Source organism: Phoca vitulina, unplaced genomic scaffold (assembly GCF_004348235.1).
Source record: "Phoca vitulina isolate PV1807 unplaced genomic scaffold, GSC_HSeal_1.0 scaffold30, whole genome shotgun sequence".
NCBI lineage: Eukaryota > Metazoa > Chordata > Mammalia > Carnivora > Phocidae > Phoca > Phoca vitulina.
This window is the reverse complement of record NW_022589733.1, coordinates 22,313,768-22,331,388: the sequence shown is the minus strand read 5'-3', so window position 1 is coordinate 22,331,388 and position 17,621 is coordinate 22,313,768. Positions and strand designations below refer to the sequence as shown.

The following is a 17,621-nucleotide window of genomic DNA, read 5'->3' as shown; positions in this document are numbered from 1 at the left end:
TTCCTAGATCACTTCATTTGCTAGAATGAAATGGAGAGAAAAGCACAAAAAGACCAGTAAAGATAAAATTAATTTATTTGCCCTCACAACTCCGTGGGCCACACTGGGCCCCATAGTCCTATAAGCATGCCCTGCAGCAGTGGGCTGGGAGTCTAGTTCTCTGGAGTGCCTACTCCCTTGTCTAGAGCTGCCTTAAGCCGGCTCCCTGCTGACCCCATCATCCTGCTCCCACATGCAAGAGGTGCTTAGGTCCACCTGCAACAAACCCAGGCCTGCCTCTGGCAGTAAGGACAGGGCCCTGTGGGTTGGCTGTAGCACGGATCCCTGTGGACCTGGGTGAGTGGGAGGGCAGGCGGGTTCAGTGCAGAGAGCCACTGTTCTGCTCTTCAAAGGCCATCTTGCCCAGGAGCTGGCTGTCCAACTCCACCCCACTCACAGGTAGCTGGAAGAAGTTCATTTCAGCTGCTAAGGCTGCCATGGCAGAAGGGTCCTGGCCAAACTGAGCTCGCAACATCATGTCCATTTTCTCCAGCCTCCTCTTGAGCCGCTTGGCTTCCCGCTCCCGGATAAGCCGGGCCTGCCTCTTCTCTGGGGTTTCATTGGCCCGCTTCAGCCTCATAGCCTCCCGATCCCGCTGCAGCCGACGTGCCCGCTGCTCATCTGTCTCCTGCATGCGCTGCAGGCGCTTGGCTTCACGGTCCCTCATGCGCCTTACTTCCCGCTCCTCTGGAGTCTCATTGTCCCGCCGACTTTTCTTGGCTGTACGCTCTCGTTCCAGCCGCTGCAGCCGTACTTCCAATGGCTCATTCTGTCGGCGTAGGGCCCACTTGCGAACAGTGGGGGTCTGTGCTTCCAGTAGCTTACGGTAGGCAGCACAATTGTTGCACACAAGCAGAATTCCAGCAGGGTACACGGGAGGGCTAAAGGCAATGTCCTTCCCCTCAGCACTGGACGGACCCTCACTATGGGCTGGGGGTAGGGATTCCATATTAAGTACTTCAGGGAGTTTCTCGCTGGAATACAAAAATTTGGGTGGTTAGTGTCTCCTTCTAGCAAGGCTCAGGTATCCAGCTCTGACTTACACTGGTCCTACCAGGCCAGTTGCTCCAAGTTCACTACCAGGGGTGAGATTTGAGTACTTGGGAGACCTCTTCTACCTCCCCACCCCGCACCTTTTCTGGGCTAGGGTATCTACGAAGTTTTAAAGCCCTCCTGGAGTTAGAGACTGAGCCAAATGCCAGATATGCCCCACAGATGTGCAGTTTTCATTCCAGCTGGTTGATGGTGTTCCTAAGAGCTGTGCAGGGCAGTCCTTCTGTAGAAATGGCAGTCCTTCTTGAGGTGGAGGCTGCCTTTAGGGCAGTCCACTGGCTTAACCCCTCCTTCCCTGGCCAACTCTGCATTGTACCCTAGACAAATTTAACTAGGACACAATTCGCACAGTTCCAGTCTTCCTGGGACACAGTACAGACTGTGTCCTCACATCAGGGGCCTCTCAGCACCCTGTGACTTCTCTAAGCTTTATCATGAATGTTATTGGACTACCCCCCCATCTCTTTGTAGATGAAAATATTATTCTAATGGGGGAAAGAAATGAGAATTCATTTCCCTTTGGAGATATCTAATGGAACAGGCATATTTACTGGCTTCATTACTTGTATTTCCAGAGAGTCAGTTGCCTTTGCATTACCTATCTCTAGGCTTTCTTTTGATTTGGGAAAGCAGAACCCACACCCAGTAATTTGTTCCCAGAGCAAGAGGGTTAGGTGACCAGCTAACCTGTTAAACGTGGCATGGCTGGTAAAACGGGCTCCACACACAGCACAGTTAGACCTCTGGTCCTCTGAGTGGATTAGGAGGTGACGACCCAATGACCCTGGGGAGCTCAGGGCCCGGCCACAGACAGGACACATGTAGCTCTTGGCGCTCACCACTGCTGCAGTGTGCTGTAAAACAGAGCTTTAATTTGTCAACTCATGCTACCTTTAAGATAATCTACACCCACTTAGAAACTGCTTTCTGTGAAATGTCCCCTTTCCTTAGTCTCAGAACAAGGGATTTGCAATTATATTCTCCCTGCTTAGCACCTGGAAAAGTAAGAGTCTCTTGTGTTAACAGGCCTTCAAAAGGGCCAGGCCATACAGATTATTGTTCAGATTTCATTAGAGTTTTGACTATATTCTGGAACATGTGGCTGGCTTGGTGAAAACAGGGCTCCAGAGTCAGAGTCCTCTTCAAAACCTGCAAAGAATTCATGCTTGGGATAATTTCTATCTGTTGCCTCACACTGTGCAGGTACAGGTGCATATTAAGGGAGCAATGAAGGCCAAGTGTAGAAGGTAGTTAGGAAGACTGGTATCCAAAAGCATTTTGTCTTGCCTTTTCTTCAATCTTTTAAAAACAATCTTCTAAAGAAAGGCCTCCTTTCATGAACCAACTATCTTTATGGTAAAACCCAGGCTGCCATGTGTGCTGATGCCTTTCTAATACAGATCACAAGGCACAGGTGCTCTGCAATTGGATCAGGGGAAAAAAAGCACAAAAAGCTTGTGTTCTTCTGATCCCCTCATTCATACTTTTTCTAATATTATAGAAACATTTATGTTAACTCATTTTTTCTTCTTTAAAACAAGGCCTCATTATCAACAGATGTTAGTTTCTATTTCACTATTTAAAATATGCATTGAGGCACCTGGGTGGCTCAGTGGGTTAAGGGCCTGACTCTTGATTTTGGCTCAGGTCATGATTTCAGGGTTGTGAGATCAAACCCCTCACCCTGCATTGGGCTCCATGCTGGGTGTGGAGGCTGCTTAGGATTCTCTCTCCCTCTGCTCCTGCCCCACCCCCATCTCAAATAAATAAACAAACAAATAAATATGCATTAAGTAATCTGGAAAAAAATAATACTTAATTTTCATAGTATGTCTATCTGGGAGCCCAGAACAGGTTTACCCAACATATCCACTTATTCTTTAAAACATCTGGGGACTGGAGTGGAGTCTTACTGGAAGCAACAACCCAAGGCTCCCCTGGGAGCTGGAGGCAAAGGCTAAACAAGCTGCTGGCACTCGTGTTCCGGAGCACGTGGCTCCCCAGCCCATACCTGGTACACATGAGCAATCAGCTGCTCCCGACACCCACAATCTAGCTGGCAGAGGGGACACTGGCAGAGTCCAAGTAAGGGGTCAGAATTCAAGTTCCCTGTGACCTGCAATTCAACAAGTAGGCAATTCATTAAGACTGTTTACCACTCTTTGCCCTGCCCCTACTTCTTGTAACAGGGCATCCTGTTCAAAGGAACACAACCTGATATCACATGTTATTCTTAGGTTCCCATTATGGACTGAAGGGAAAAGTAATAGGGAAAGGGAATCACATTTGCTCCTATCTTCATTTTCTCCAAGGCTTCCTGCCCTGAGGACATAGGGCTGCCCCAGGAGAGCCGATCTATTCCCCCCCCCCCCCACAGTAAACTTGCAGAGAGAGGATTAGCTTCCCTCCTGCTGTGCTTCTTGCAGCAATCCTCAGGAAACAATTTAGAGAGGAGGTGGCACCTCAGGTAATGCTTGGACTTATATTTGCAAGCATATTCAAGAGTACATACACTTCAGGAAATCGGCTGATAGTCTTGCAAAAGTGGATATTCTGCCTGGAAAGAAGTGGGGAAGCTGTACCTGGGTTAGTGATATGTGGATGGACAGGAAAGCTGGTGTGATGAGAGTTGTGTGTGAGGTTTGGGTAAATGGAGCTGTGAAGGAAGAAAGGCTTCAGATGAAGGCCCAGGAGATCACCAGAGGCAAGACCGTTACTGTGGATCAAGTGCATCAGGGCCGAGTAGGAAGTGGGGGTGCTCCCGGACCTGGGAGCTGTTGTCACTTGCCTCATGCTCTGCCACTTCATTCCCACCAACAGGCTGTTCCGTATTTTCTAACTCTTTTTCCACTTTGACCACCCCTCCATCTTCCTCTGATGTGTGGGAAGAGACTTCATCTTGTGTGGTCTCCTCTTCATCACCCTCACTGTCACCTGGAACATACACATTGGTCACTTGTTCTGATTTTTGCATTAATACACCTTGAGTTGCTTTCCACCTTAGAGTTTGTAGCTATAATGGAAAACATTTTCAGATCTTCTGTAATAGAGTCTGTATCAATGTACAGTTTGTATAGTTGGGTACTAATCATGCTGGTGGAAGAGCTATAGCTATTGTTGATGATGCCATTTACACTAAAGAGAAAATCTGAGGCAAAATTGCATTAGACAATAGTTATTGGGCCCTGTACATTATCATAAAAATGATTCTTCTTACACGATTCCCAAATATCTCGTACTTGAAATCACACCTCCCACGTACCTCACACCATGCTCATTCCCACAACACAGCACCTCTGACTTACCCACACTTCTCACTGATTTTATTACTTACTTTTCTCCATAACCCCCCTGCACAATTTTTCCAATGGTATCGCATGTACTATTCTGAGTCCCACTAATCTCTTCTCTCCCAACAAACCCTAAGGCACACTCAGAGAAAAACCAACAAGTTTTTTCTTCCTCTTATCAAGAAAGGAGGCAGTACTAAATTAGTTAAAAATGATGTCACCTTATAGGGAAGGTTTGTTCAGTCCAATGGAAAAAAGAGTACAGCAACCAACTTTAGGCCATTTGTTGTACAACCTGACTCAAGGTGTTCTTACTCTGCTAGTAACTTAGAATTCTAGGCTAAATAAATCCATTGTTCTGTTGGTTCTCTGGATTATCTGACAGATAACTGACTGCATTAAGTGAAGGGAACAGGCCATTCTTTAGGATGAAATATAATTTCTTGTGACTAAAGGAAAAATTGAGTTTGTTTTCATTTAGTGGATAGGATGTGGCTCGGGGGGGATCTGCTTGTGGCTGGGGGATCTGCAAGGTTTTTGTGGGCTGATGTTTTCCCCTATTACTTATAAAATAGGGGGGGGGGAAGATTTTTTAAAAACCATGATAAAAAAGGGAATTTGTTCTGAAAGGGAAAAAAAGAAGGGCTAGTACCTTGAAGATCATAAGAGGAAGCCACGCCTAGCGAAGCTGTGAGACTCCAGCCCCATCCCAACCACACTTAGATCCTGGATTCCTGGGCCTGACTGTGAGCAAGAGAAATACAAGGTAGACTTTCACCTGTGAGACAGCTTTCCTAGCTAACGGTGCTTCTTATCTTCTCTCTCCTATCCCTATCCCTTGTGTAATTTTGAAATCCACCAGTATCTGGGCAAAACTGATTACATTCCTTTTCTTCATAAGAAAATCTAACCAAATCTTCTACTAGTAGTTACATGTGTCTCTATTAGATATTCTACTTGTTTGGTGGACTGGATTTGGGCCCTGGAAGGATCTATGGTATGTATGCCTTATTCCCTAGCCCAAAGCTTTCATCTGAATTCATCTCAATAATGAAGGATTGGAACAGATTAAATCATACAATATTTTCTCACCAGCTTATGGAATATTTGTAAACTTAGTCTAAGACAACATTGTATCAAACACATTACACGACTGATCAAAAACCCAAACACATCTCTCTACTAAAATGATTTTTAAAAAATAAGTATGCCATCTAGAGGGATGATGCAGCTTTTCCAGAATGGAAACCTATTTACTTTATAGATGTTGCCATTCCTATCCTGTTATTCAAACTGGTGGCTCCCACAGGTTTTCTAGAAATCTTTGGGTTTACTTTTCTGTACCTGAGCAATTAGATGCTAAATTATTATTGTTTTTTTTGTTGTTGTTGCTAAATTATTAGTTTGAGTGGAAACTGTAGTTCCTAGAAGGCTGCTGAACTCTTTCCCTCTTTGTTATTCTTCAACCCCAAATGTGGAGAAAAATAAAAAATGTCACTCTGAATTGACAGTAATACCAACCAATATCAGATGGATGTGATTAGTAAAGTAAGGAAATCATCCTAGGAAATAACACATCTCAAAATGTATTTGTTCAGACAGGTCATGGAACAGATGATCCACAAGGCTCAGCTAGTTACCAGCCACTGTCTTTTCCATCTCTTTCCAGGGATTTACTTAGCACTTGGTGTGGGAAGACCTTGACTTTAGCATTTTATTCTTTTTTTTTTTAATTCCATTAAAAAAAAAATTTTTTTTTTTTAAGTAATCTCTACACCCACTGTGGGGCTCAAACTCACGACTCCAAGATCAAGAGTCACCTGCTCTACCAACTGAGCCAGCCAGGTGCTCTGACTTTGACTTTAGCATTTTATACGAGGCATAATTAGTAAGGAAATCCTCTTATATAACATTAAAACTGGGTCCTCAAGCAAAAATTTCATTAAAGCCACTCTTATATTTTGTTAATTATGAGTAAATAGATTCTAGGAGACAGAGATTCTTTTCTTTTCATTTGACCTAACCCAGGGACAGGTTGAGTACTAATTATCCCTATGCCCCTGTCTATCACAATCATCACAAACCTATCTGTGTATGGTACTGCGCCAAGTACTGCAGTCCATGAGTTAAAAAAATATGTAATGCCAAACCTGTCCTCTCTCTGGATAAGCATATGCTCATACACCTTAGAACACCTTTGGGAACACAGGATCCACAAATCTCCTTCTTCATGTCTTCCTCCCAACCCCCACGCACAATCCCCAGAGCACACACACTCTGATAATTCTTCTCCCATTGCCCTGAGTCATTACCAGAAGGTGCAGAACTCACTGCTACTGGAGTCCTGATCTCTTAGTTGTTGGATAGCTTGTCGCTGACTGCCAAGGTCTCCAGGAAAATCAGTTTTCATCATCGCCTGGCGGGCTTGCTCTTCTAGCCCAGCAAATACTTGATCCCCTGGTGGTCACAAGGAAAAATAGTCAGGCCACCAGCTGGGCAGCATATATCCCCAGGGAAGCTGGTTGGAAAGTCAGACCATTCAAAGGTAGGAGACAGGCAGGTACCCTATGGTGGGGTCATCCATCTCTAAGTCAGCTTGCTGCCTCCTGGAATTTCTGGGCGTGGCTACTCTTCCCTGGGCAGTAAGCCAGATGCTCTAGGAAGCATCACTTGCTTAAATCCTCCTAATCTTGACTCCTTTCAAAAGGTAATCAATTGCTACTTTACAAATTTAACTTCGGTATCTCAATTCCATTTATAACCAACCTTCCATCAGGATGGGCGAGAGAGGCAGAAGAGGCAAAGTGATAGGATGATAAAGGCAGGGCAACAAATCTGGGCCCAATCTCTGATTCTTAGTGTACTAACATTATGGCCCTGACTTAGTGTCTATCTCTTACTATAAACAAGTGCTTCAAATAATCCTTACAAATAACAATCTCTCTAAGCTCATCTTTCAGCCACCCTCCTTCCAAGACATGCTCTGGAAGTTCCTCCTTGACTCTACTTCTATGTCTATCAGAATTAACCACAAGCAAATCAACAACTGGCTGAATAATAGATTAAAAGAACAGATAATATATGAACTCATTTTTGCTGAGTAACAAACTTCCTGAAAGACACCAACTAATTTGCAACAAATGATATTTTATCTAGTTTCCTTGGTCAATGTAGTCTGTTTTCTTTTCTTGTATGGAATATCCAAAAGCCCTGAACCTGTCCTTGATTATGCATTTACTTTCTATGAACTCTGCCTAGGATCTGTGTGGTTACTGAAGAGTTAACATTTAAGTGCTCTTTTATTTCCAAGAGGCCAGGCATAAGGAGAAAAGAGAATTGGGTTTCTCGAGGTTTCCATTATCTCAGTCAGAGTGGAAACTACAGTCCCCATTCTCCAGCCACCAAGAGAGAATAATAAAAAGCCCTAGTGAAATGTCTGACAATAGGCCAGGCGCTTTCTTACTGGAGAGAAAGGAAAGTAAACAGGCTCGGGTTCCAAGACAGGATACAATGAGGTAGGAGAAATGGTCAGTTGACCTGTGCTATCAGTCCTTTGGCAATGAAAGAACTGATATGAAGTAGGCTTCATGTAATTCACTTAGGCATTTGTTCAGCAAAAATTCAGTGAGCATCCATATGCTAAGTGTTAAACACTAATAATTACTATTTGGCATGTCCTAGTTCCAGGCTCTATGTTAAGTGCTTTTAGTTTCTACCTTAATTCTCTGCAAAACTCTATGTGGTAGGTATTCCTACCCAAATTTTACTTAAGAGAAAACTAAGGTTTATAGGAGAGCAAAGTATTTGAACCCAGGTCTGTACAGCTCTAATATCCATATTTTAAACTGCTTTCAAGCAGAGCTGTAAGCAGGTTAGATGGTTCATCAGAGTGGTTTTGCTGAAAACAAACGCTTGTCTCTGTGTGAGAAGAATGGCTCTGATCCTAGCAATAATGTTACCTTCGTACCATAAGAAACTGATGCTACATCTCAAATACCAAAATAATGTTCTCAGGGCCAGTAAATGACAAAGGGACCCATCATTTTGATGGTTCTGATACCCTGTGGTGAGTCACCATGCTGGGGCTGGACTAACTAATACGGGGGCTACTCTGATCAATACTGTGAGTGGGAGTAGAGGTGGTGAGGGTTCAAGTGAACTAGCCACACAGCCCTCAAGTATAAGCTGCTTTAAGTCCATTTTCAAAGTATCACAATCACAAACTGGATATACATTACTGCCAGGGAAAGCAAACAGTGAATTCTGTTATAGCACCTCCTCATCCTTTTTGCAGAAGGAAAATATTTTTCTTCAGGGTGGTTGCACTGTAACCACAAGACCATGGACTAGTTATTGAATTCTTCTAGGTAGATGCATGCTTTCGGACCTGGAAACCATGGGCAGAAATGGCACTAAGGGACACATTATATTCCAGCAGATAATTATCAAGGGGCAGATCATTCTCATCAGTGACACTTCTCATCTCTAAAGAAACCTACTCAGAAACAAAGTAGGTTTATAACCTATGAAGAATCCTTTTTTTCCCTTAATAGGCAAATACCACTGGATTAGGAGAAGGGCATCTAAAAGGATAAGTACCTTTCAAGATCAACTAGTAATTCAGTTTAGACCCACCAACTTGAGGTCAACATTTTTGTCTATTGATATTGTCTAAATATTTAGGCCTTCACAGAACAGAGAAGAGTATATCCCATACGACATCCCTATCTAGGACTTTTGCTGGCAATCTCACTTAGGATAGTTGGAATAAATTAATTGTTATTCCTTTTTGGCAGTTTGGAAAGAAAAGCTGTGCTCTTACATTTGGTTCTATTCCCGACTTGGGAAAAAGGCTAAGGGAAACTTTATTTCTCAGGGCTACTCCTATCTTAAACATCAATATAAAGCAAAATATATAAAAACCATTAAAAAAGTGATTTTGGCATATCTCATAGGAGAAGATACATGAATGATCTTCCAGTAGTCACTATTTACCTAAGCTCTAAATCCCACTGTCCAGAATTATCCTTTCACAAAAAGACAGTGATACCTTTTACTATGATACTAAAAGATACTAAAACTAAAACTACCTTTTACATACCTAAAAGTATGTCATAGTAACTCAAGTCAAATGTGATCCATAGAGATACTGGTGCTTAAGAAGTGTTTTATAATTGCCTGCTTTTATAATGTAGAATTATTATTTCCTTCTATCTTGAGACTATTGGAGGTTAAAAAAAAAACCTCAGGTCTCTAGATATTAATGTAGGGCAACCATCTTATTTAATTTAACATGGTATTTATTTGTCTATTAATAGTTGAGAACAAGTCATCTAAGCTCTACAGTAAAAAGCAAGCTGCCACCTCTTTATTTTTTTGGTATGAAATCAAGATACTGTTTGATTTGGCTAAGGTTTTTCAGACCAGACAAGAACAAGGCCATCCAAGCAAGTCTGGAGAACAGATGAGAAGCCTGGGATGAAAGTTACTAGAAAGGCAAAGATTTTACAATTTTCTGTATTGAGTCCTTGATGCAATTAAATAAATGCAATTTCTGGCTGACTGAAATTAAGTAAAGCAAGCAGCTGAAAAAAATTCTAAGAGAGCAGATGTCAAATTCAGAAAAAAATGAGCTAATCTTGGGAATGAGGAGCTTAGGATTCCATTCCAGGTAACAGTCTCTGTAACCCAAGGTGCTACCACATGCTGGGAACACAGCCATATTCCTCACAAGGATGCTGACAGAACGAACAAGGGAAAAACAAGTTGTGCTTTTTGGAAGAAAAGGGACTTTAAAGGCTTTTTTTCCTACTTCTCTGTAAAAGCCGAGAAGCTTTTATTGAAGTTCAAAGTTTTTATTCTTGTTTGTACTTTGCAATCTGAAAACAAAAGTGTCTTAAGAAAAAGTTTTTCTTAAAAAAAAAAAAGTTTTCCTTTTCCTAGTGGTTTGCTTGGCATAAACACACCAAATGAGAGTGTACAAGAGACTCTATTTTCAACCTCCCTAGAAACAGCTGACAGAAACTTGTACTCAGAAGGAGGTGAGATGAGGAAGGTCTAACAGCCCATCCACAGTTTCTCTGAGACTAAAAATTCTGGGCTTTTATTCAGAAAGTTCTGTGTCAAATCTGTTAATGAACTGAGCAAACTACACGAATAAGCCTGGATGTTGCTGAGAAAAGGAGAGATCATGACGGTAATTTAGACACAGAGACAGTCCTGAGGAAAGCCAAGTAACTGCCAGTGCAGCCTGCCCACTGGCTTCCAAAGTGGATCTGACAAATGCTGTCAGGCCACAGCAGTGGGATTCTTATCACATTCTTTTAGGCGGGCTTGGAGCTTCATGCCACATAATCTTCTTCCCGGAAGGCAGATGTAATGGAGCTCAGCCATTACTCTACTCAGTGCCGACTGGCTTTAACATTTCAGCAAAGCGGGTACAGACATTCTTGCCTCCCAGACCTTGAGTCCATTGCATTTACTTTAAATAGATGAGCAGCATTAAATTCAATACATTTGATTGGTTCCATTTCACTGCAAGGGAATAGGAGGCTCAAGTGGCCAGAAGACTGAAATTACCTATTCCTACTTGCCATTATTGCCATGCGCAATGAGAAGATGCCCTTTTGAAAAAGGTATGATCGGCTTCAGTCCCCAAATAGTCAATAAGCAGAAATTCCTGAGACAACAGCAAATCTCAGTGCCTTTTCTTCTTTAGTCAGGCTTAGTCTGTTACCTGAGAAGCCTCCACGGTTCCCTACCCCAGTGCATCACTGAACACTGCCCCTCCCTGGGGGTCTGCTTTTTGGTGGCAGCGGAACATTTTTGTTCACAGCCCTCTTAATGGTCCCCACCATAGGGCCTGCACAGTCCCACGCACTCCACCACAATACACTGTTCACTCGCTCTGGAAACTGTATTTCTGCCACTGTGGATGTGTGATACTCTCTTCTCCGTGGCCTGTTCGTCCATCTGTTTTCTGACCCAATACCAGCTCATCCTGCATTCAGCTATGGTGGGAAGAGATTCAGCGGACAAATATAAGCTCCGTGGACACAGGCACAGACCATACAAGCCTTCATTGGCTTCCCCTGGCCTTATCACAATCATGCCATCATCTAGGCCAACTACTCTCCTTAAATCTAACCAAGTCTTTTTGGACAGGTGGTTTTTATAAGTAAATGCCCAACTCCTATGACTGCCTTATTTGTGAACCCCTCATCTCTACTAAGAGTACCTTTCCTGCCCTGCCTTCTTGGGGTCACATCTGTGTCTTTTATTAATACTAATTTTCAACCAGAGAGGAGAAGACTATCCTCCTAAACCTCTGGTTTGGATTACTTAGGCTAGAGATATCTCTCTTGACAATCCTCACATTCAGGCCCACGACATTTCACTTTCTAGCAGCAATTTCTAAACCCTTCCTAAACTACTCATTCACCTTTATATTAAGCAGACTTTCACATCCACCTATTCCAGAATATACTCCTAGTAGCATCAAACTTGTTCTCTTATAAAACCTTTCCAAGACTTAAATTGAAGAATTAATTGTATGTGGAGGTTTGCCACCCTAATCTCATTAACCTATACAATGTTAAAGTCCTCCTAATTCCTCTGTTCCTACTGTTTCCTCTCTCACTCTTGAAATTACCCAATAAGTTAAGGTACATAGTACCTGGCATCCAGTGTGTTTTTAATAAATTTTAATCCTCTTATCTTAAACTCCTTGACTATTCTATTCTCTCATATGTACAGTTCTTTCCTCAAGAAAAAACCCATCATAATTATACCACTGAATTCTCTTCAGATGTTGCTGTACCTTATTTAGTCAGTCCTCCATAATAATAGGGTGCTATTTGGCTCTCTTTTAAAACATTTGGGTGAGGACGCTTATCTGCCCAGATCACAGGAAATTGGTTAATTCCATCAAATCTGCATAGACACATTAATGTTAATTTAAAGAGACACTTTTGAACATCCTCTATAAGCAGTGCTAGAAGTAGAGAGGAATAGCAGGAAATATAAATGGGACATAATCTCTACCCTCTAGAATTTTACAGTCTAATTGATAAAATAAAACATACATATAAAACTGCTGAGAAACAATGAAAGGCAATAATGCCTACCTGGTTTCCCTGTTACTAGTCTTTCTCTCATCTGATCCATCCCACACACGGCTTCATAGTCCTACAACACTGCATTTTAAATGTCACTCCACTTGCTCTGCTTGAAAACCTTCAGGACCTCCTTAGAGTCCACAGTATAAAGTATGAACTCGGACGGGGCTTCAGGCCTCTACGATATAAACATCTCCAACCTCATCTTGCGTCCTACGACATCTGGATAAATAAAACTGCCGCTTCATACAAAGTCTCCTTATCCCCTGAACATGTGCATTCCTTCTTTTTTAAAAAGATTTTATTTATTTATTATTTATTTATTTTAGAGAAAGACAGAGAGAGACAGAGAACGCATATCCAAGTGGAGGGAGGGACAGAGGGAGAGAGAGAGCATTCCAAGCAGACTCCGTGCTGAGCATGGAGCCCAATGCAGGGCTCCATCTCACGACCCTGAGATCATAACCTAAGCCAAAAATCAAGAGTAAGACACTCAACCAACTGAGCCACCCAGGAGCCCCTGTGCATTCCTTCTTGTATCTTTGCTCACATCATTTCCCCATCTGATTTTCCCTCTTCCTTCTTCCTTTTTTAAAAATCCACTTCCTACCTTCTAAGGCCCAGTTCAAGTTCACAGTCTAGGGCCTCTTCCATGAAGCATTCCCTGCTTCCTCAGTCCATGGAAGTCTCTCCCTCCTCTTAACCTCTGTAGTACACACCGTCTGCAGCACCCCTATATGGCACTCAGCTATACTATCTTGTGTTTTTAGATATCATTTTATGTATCTGTGGCTACATTACAGCCTTATATATCCTTACATTGCTTTATAGCCCTGGCATCTAGCACAAGGCTTTGTACAGATATCCTATAAGTGTCTGTTAATGTGAATACTAAGGATGAATCAAGTTCACCTACTAAAACAGGTTTCTAACACCTCCTCCAGCAACCAGACGTACTTTAAACCCATCCTGTTCAATCTCTTTAACCCTTTTTTCCTTCACAAACTATTGGAGCCTTTCACCTGAATTCAGATTACTCTTTCATTTCAACCCTCAATGTTCCCAGGTTCCAGAAGACAAAACCCAGTACTCACAGTGAACTTTATTCGGATTTGTCTGTTTCCGACGGGACATGTTTCCCTGATCCAAGAGCTCTGGCCTTTCCCAGTTTCACAACTGGATATATTACTACCTCCTTGCGGGATGCTGACCTACAATAAAAAGGATATTGTTAGCACATGTCATTTTTCCCAGAAATTAGACAAAATTAAAAACGACTTTAAAAAATAGTTACTGAGCATATAAAACTCACCAGTTATAAATAATTGAATTTTAAAAAGAAAGAAATGAATAGATCTCTAGCACAACATCAAGATCCCAAGAAGTTTAAGAGGGGACTCCTTCAAAGGATTCCATTAGAGAATTCCACTCTAAATCTATCTGCGGAATCCAGAATACTGTTAAATGATCATGATCCAGGTCACAGGATAGAAAAGGAAGCAAAAAACTTAGGCAAACAGCTTTAGAAGCACAGCAGGCTCAAAGGGATAACCCCTGTGAATGCAAAAGGAAGCAAAAGGAAGCAAAAGAGGGTGGCAGCTCACATGTTACACGCCCACTGGAAGTCAAGCCTTGCAGTCTGCACAAATGGGAGCCTCCAGATGTTTTTTTCGAAAAGTTATCTTGTCTGGAGGTGACAAAGCATCACATTCCTGCGAGACAGGAAACGTCTCAAAACTTTTAGGCATCTACAAATGAGATCCACATGGAAAATAGAGCCTCTATCTAGTAGGGTTGGCACAGTGCTGGGCACTGTGGATGACAGGGCACTAAATCCAATCAGGCTTCCAATGTTGAAGATGAGCTCTCACCAGAAGGGCCAGATGCCATCCACACTGTTGAGTACTAATTCAACACCCCAGTGTGGAACATCAATCTGGCTCTGTTCACATGCTCTGGAGTGCTGGTCAAAGTTAATAACTTTAGTGCCTCCTTTTAATCCAGCCTCTATGTAGCAAAAAGATCAGTGGGAAGAACAAAGAGAAAAGCTCCCCAAGTGAGAAGTGCTGCAGAGACCTGCATCTGCTTCCCTGAAATTTGAGGGAACAGATACTTAAGCTTGGAGGTTCCTGGTTAGTTTCTAAGACTTTCCCAGCAGTAAGTGTTGTTAGAGAGTCTGAAATGGATTAGTAGTGAAAACTGTGAAATTTTCTATGAAAGGCACAGTGAATAAATAGACAAATTAAAAAGAGAGATTCTCTTTCCTACCAAAGACAAGAATATGGACCTAGTCACCCTCTAAGTTTTCTTTCAGTTCCTGCCTTTTCAAATTGTACTTACACTGAATAAGCAAGTAGTTTAATGACTTAAGAGGCCTTATGAGAGGCTACTGCTAACGATACTTTGCACTCCAGTTAGTGAAGACTCATCTCTTGTTATGCCAACTAACTCCCTGATGTAGCTAGAAAGGACCTCAGACCTGTAATCAGATCCTGCCTCCCCTTACCAAAAGAAGAAAGAAACCGCAAATGGCAAAGACAGGCCTCCACAGGAAGTGGCAAAGGAAGCAGCTTTCAGGCAGTCTTCTATCATATCTGCATATCAAACACAGTTCTTTTTCAGACCTTTAATTAAAAAATAACAACAACAACAACAACAAAACAACAACAAAAAAGCCCAACTCCAAATGTATACAGTAAAAATCAATGTTAACTAGTTAGAGGGCAATATGCTGAGTGCTAATGGTATGTATTCTCTGTTCTAAGTTTTGTTTGCATAGGTCATTTCTTTCTAATCAAGTAGTTACTTTATTAATGGAAGCAGTGAAGGAATATTGATTTTGGGTCTTTTCCTATAACTGTGGAATCACAAAGTAGAAAGCTGAATGAAATGCAGGTTGTCTATCATTTTTTTCTAAAATTTGCAGAGCTACACCTCTCTATTATACAAGGGAAAAAATGAAAATATTAACTAATCCTTAAATTTTCTCATCAAGATCAGAAACTGAAACTGTGAGATAAAAGTAATGAAGATCCTTCTGAATGAAGATCAAATAACTTGAGACAGGCTCAATTCACATCATCTTGGTGAGACAACAGTTCAATACTAAAGCTACAAGTCAGAAACACAGATGAGTATCTGCATATTTAAATAGGCAGTGTCCACTGCATCTCACAATCCTCCTAGTGGCCGAATGGGGAACTGACCAGATGGTACCCAATGGGACTTCACACCTGAGGGATTAAGGGAAAAAAACAAGCAAACACCCTTTCCTCCCTCAAAAAAAGAAAGCCTGTGGAATCGTGGACTCTAAAAAATAAATAAAATAGATACATACATAAACGGCAATGTAAGTGCATTCTTGACTACACAGCAAGATCTCAGAGGTTAGACAACAGTTTTATAGGCAGTAAAAGCTAAAATTCATAAGACACATTGCCCTAAAGATCACTCATTCAGTTTTACTTTTAACACTGCCTCAGTTCCCAAGCCCGAATCTAAAACCAACACAAAAATGTAAATGCAAAGCCGCCTGAACATCACCATCTGGAAGAAAAAACGGGACAGGAAGAAAGATAAACGGTGAGATTCAGGTTTACAAGGGATGTTCTATGTAAAAAGGAAGGAAGCTTTGTCTTTAGAACGAGGTTAAGAGTCCTTTGGAGGGGGACCAACATCTCCCCTTAACATTGTCCCTGCTCTCCCACAGGTGTTAGGTTGCAGCTTCCAGAACACACCACAGACTTGAGCATGGAAAAAAAAAAAAAAACAGGTGAAATCCAATCTTTAAAAAAAGAGGGTGCACTCCCACCTCCAGCTCTGGTGCAGTTCCCACGGAGCAAAGTAAACTCGCCTGAATCCCAGTGATTTGTATCTGCCAAAAAGGAGAGGACAAGAAAGCTGGTCACGTAGCTGTCTCATTGACCCTGTTCCCACTTTCTTTGGTCTGGAGCATGTGTACAATCAGCCGAGATGGTCCCTTTGGCTTCTTCAAGCATGAGCACAGGTAGATTCCCAGGAATTATCGACAAAAGCCAGAGGTCTTTCGAGGCGGCTCAGACAAACCCTCAGACGATACAGTCTTCTCAGAAATCTAAATTTAGAAGCCGTTCTGCGAGACCGCGACGCGGGACTGACACCCGGGTCTGCACTCCCACGCCCATCCTCCCCCTCCTCCAGCTCCACCCCAGCCTGTCAGACGCCGGGGCCGCCCCGGCTGTGCCCGGCCCTGCCCGACCTGGGCCCACGGCGGGAGGGCGGCGGCGCGGACGCCCCTCCCGCGCCCGAGACCGCCAGAGGGACTGAAAGAGGAACGGCCGGTGCGGAGCCAGCCGGGTCCGGCCTCGTCTCGGGAACCCGGCGCTGGGGGAGCGTCGGCGCCTGGGCTGCCCCCGCCCCCCCGGAGCCCCCTCCCTAGACATAGACAGACAAAAGGACCGACAGCCGGCGAACAAGGGGGAGGGCGAGGAGCCCCGGCATCCTCAGCCTAGCCCCGGAGAGAAGGAGACGGGGGTCTTTTTACCCGGCGCCTCGGCGCTCCGCGGCGCTCCGCGTCCCTGGGCCCCGCCTCCGGACAGACGGACCGCCGGACAATGGGCCCCGGGCCGCAGCTCGGGCCGGCCGGGCCGGGGCTCTCCGGGACTGGGCCCGGCAGGCGGAGGGCGGCTTCGAGCCAAGCCGGTGGCGGGGAGCCGAGGGGCGGCGCTGCAGACGGACAAAGCCAACGGCAGACAGACAGACGGAGGGGGAAAAGATGGCGACGCGGGCGGCGGGAGCGCGCGGCTCGCGCACCCGCAGCCAGTGGGGCGCGTGCACGAGCCTCTCCTCTCCCCCTCCCCCTTCTCCAGCCTGGTCCCCCTCCCGGCTCCCCAGGCGCGCGCCCGGCGGCGTGGGCGGGGCTTGAGGGGAGAGGGGGTCTGGGGAGGCGGGACTTAAGGGAGCATCCAATCATAGACGTGTGAGGGGGGCCTCGCCTCCATCCTCGCGCCGCGAAGACCACCCAACCTCGCCTCCTCTTTGGTCTTTCTTCAGCCGGGTCAGCCCCTCAGCTCCCCCATCCTTTTTTAGACCTGTGAACTCCGCCCTGACAGTCAGCTCCGATACTGGTTTCTTACCCCACCTT

At 43.9% G+C, this 17,621-nt stretch overlaps 1 protein-coding gene across 6 annotated transcripts; it reads right to left on the bottom strand.

The window, feature by feature from the left end:
- Positions 1-57: 57 nt before the first annotated feature.
- ZNF821 (zinc finger protein 821) lies at positions 58-17,279 on the bottom strand. Of its 6 annotated transcripts, none has more exons than XM_032424359.1 (9): positions 17,022-17,279; positions 16,311-16,373; positions 14,104-15,093; positions 13,594-13,710; positions 6,714-6,839; positions 3,881-4,026; positions 3,104-3,208; positions 1,780-1,946; positions 58-1,013 (listed from the first exon to the last, which is right to left on the bottom strand). In XM_032424359.1, exons 4-9 carry the CDS (start codon positions 13,631-13,633, stop codon positions 359-361), a joined length of 1,239 nt encoding a protein of 412 aa, XP_032280250.1. In that variant the 5' UTR covers positions 13,634-13,710; positions 14,104-15,093; positions 16,311-16,373; positions 17,022-17,279; the 3' UTR covers positions 58-358. The 6 variants fall into 6 exon arrangements, with proteins under 6 accessions (XP_032280250.1, XP_032280249.1, XP_032280248.1 ...); XM_032424358.1 differs by having other exon boundaries at positions 15,006-15,093; XM_032424357.1 differs by lacking the exon at positions 14,104-15,093.
- Between the last annotated feature and the right edge of the window lie 342 nt (positions 17,280-17,621).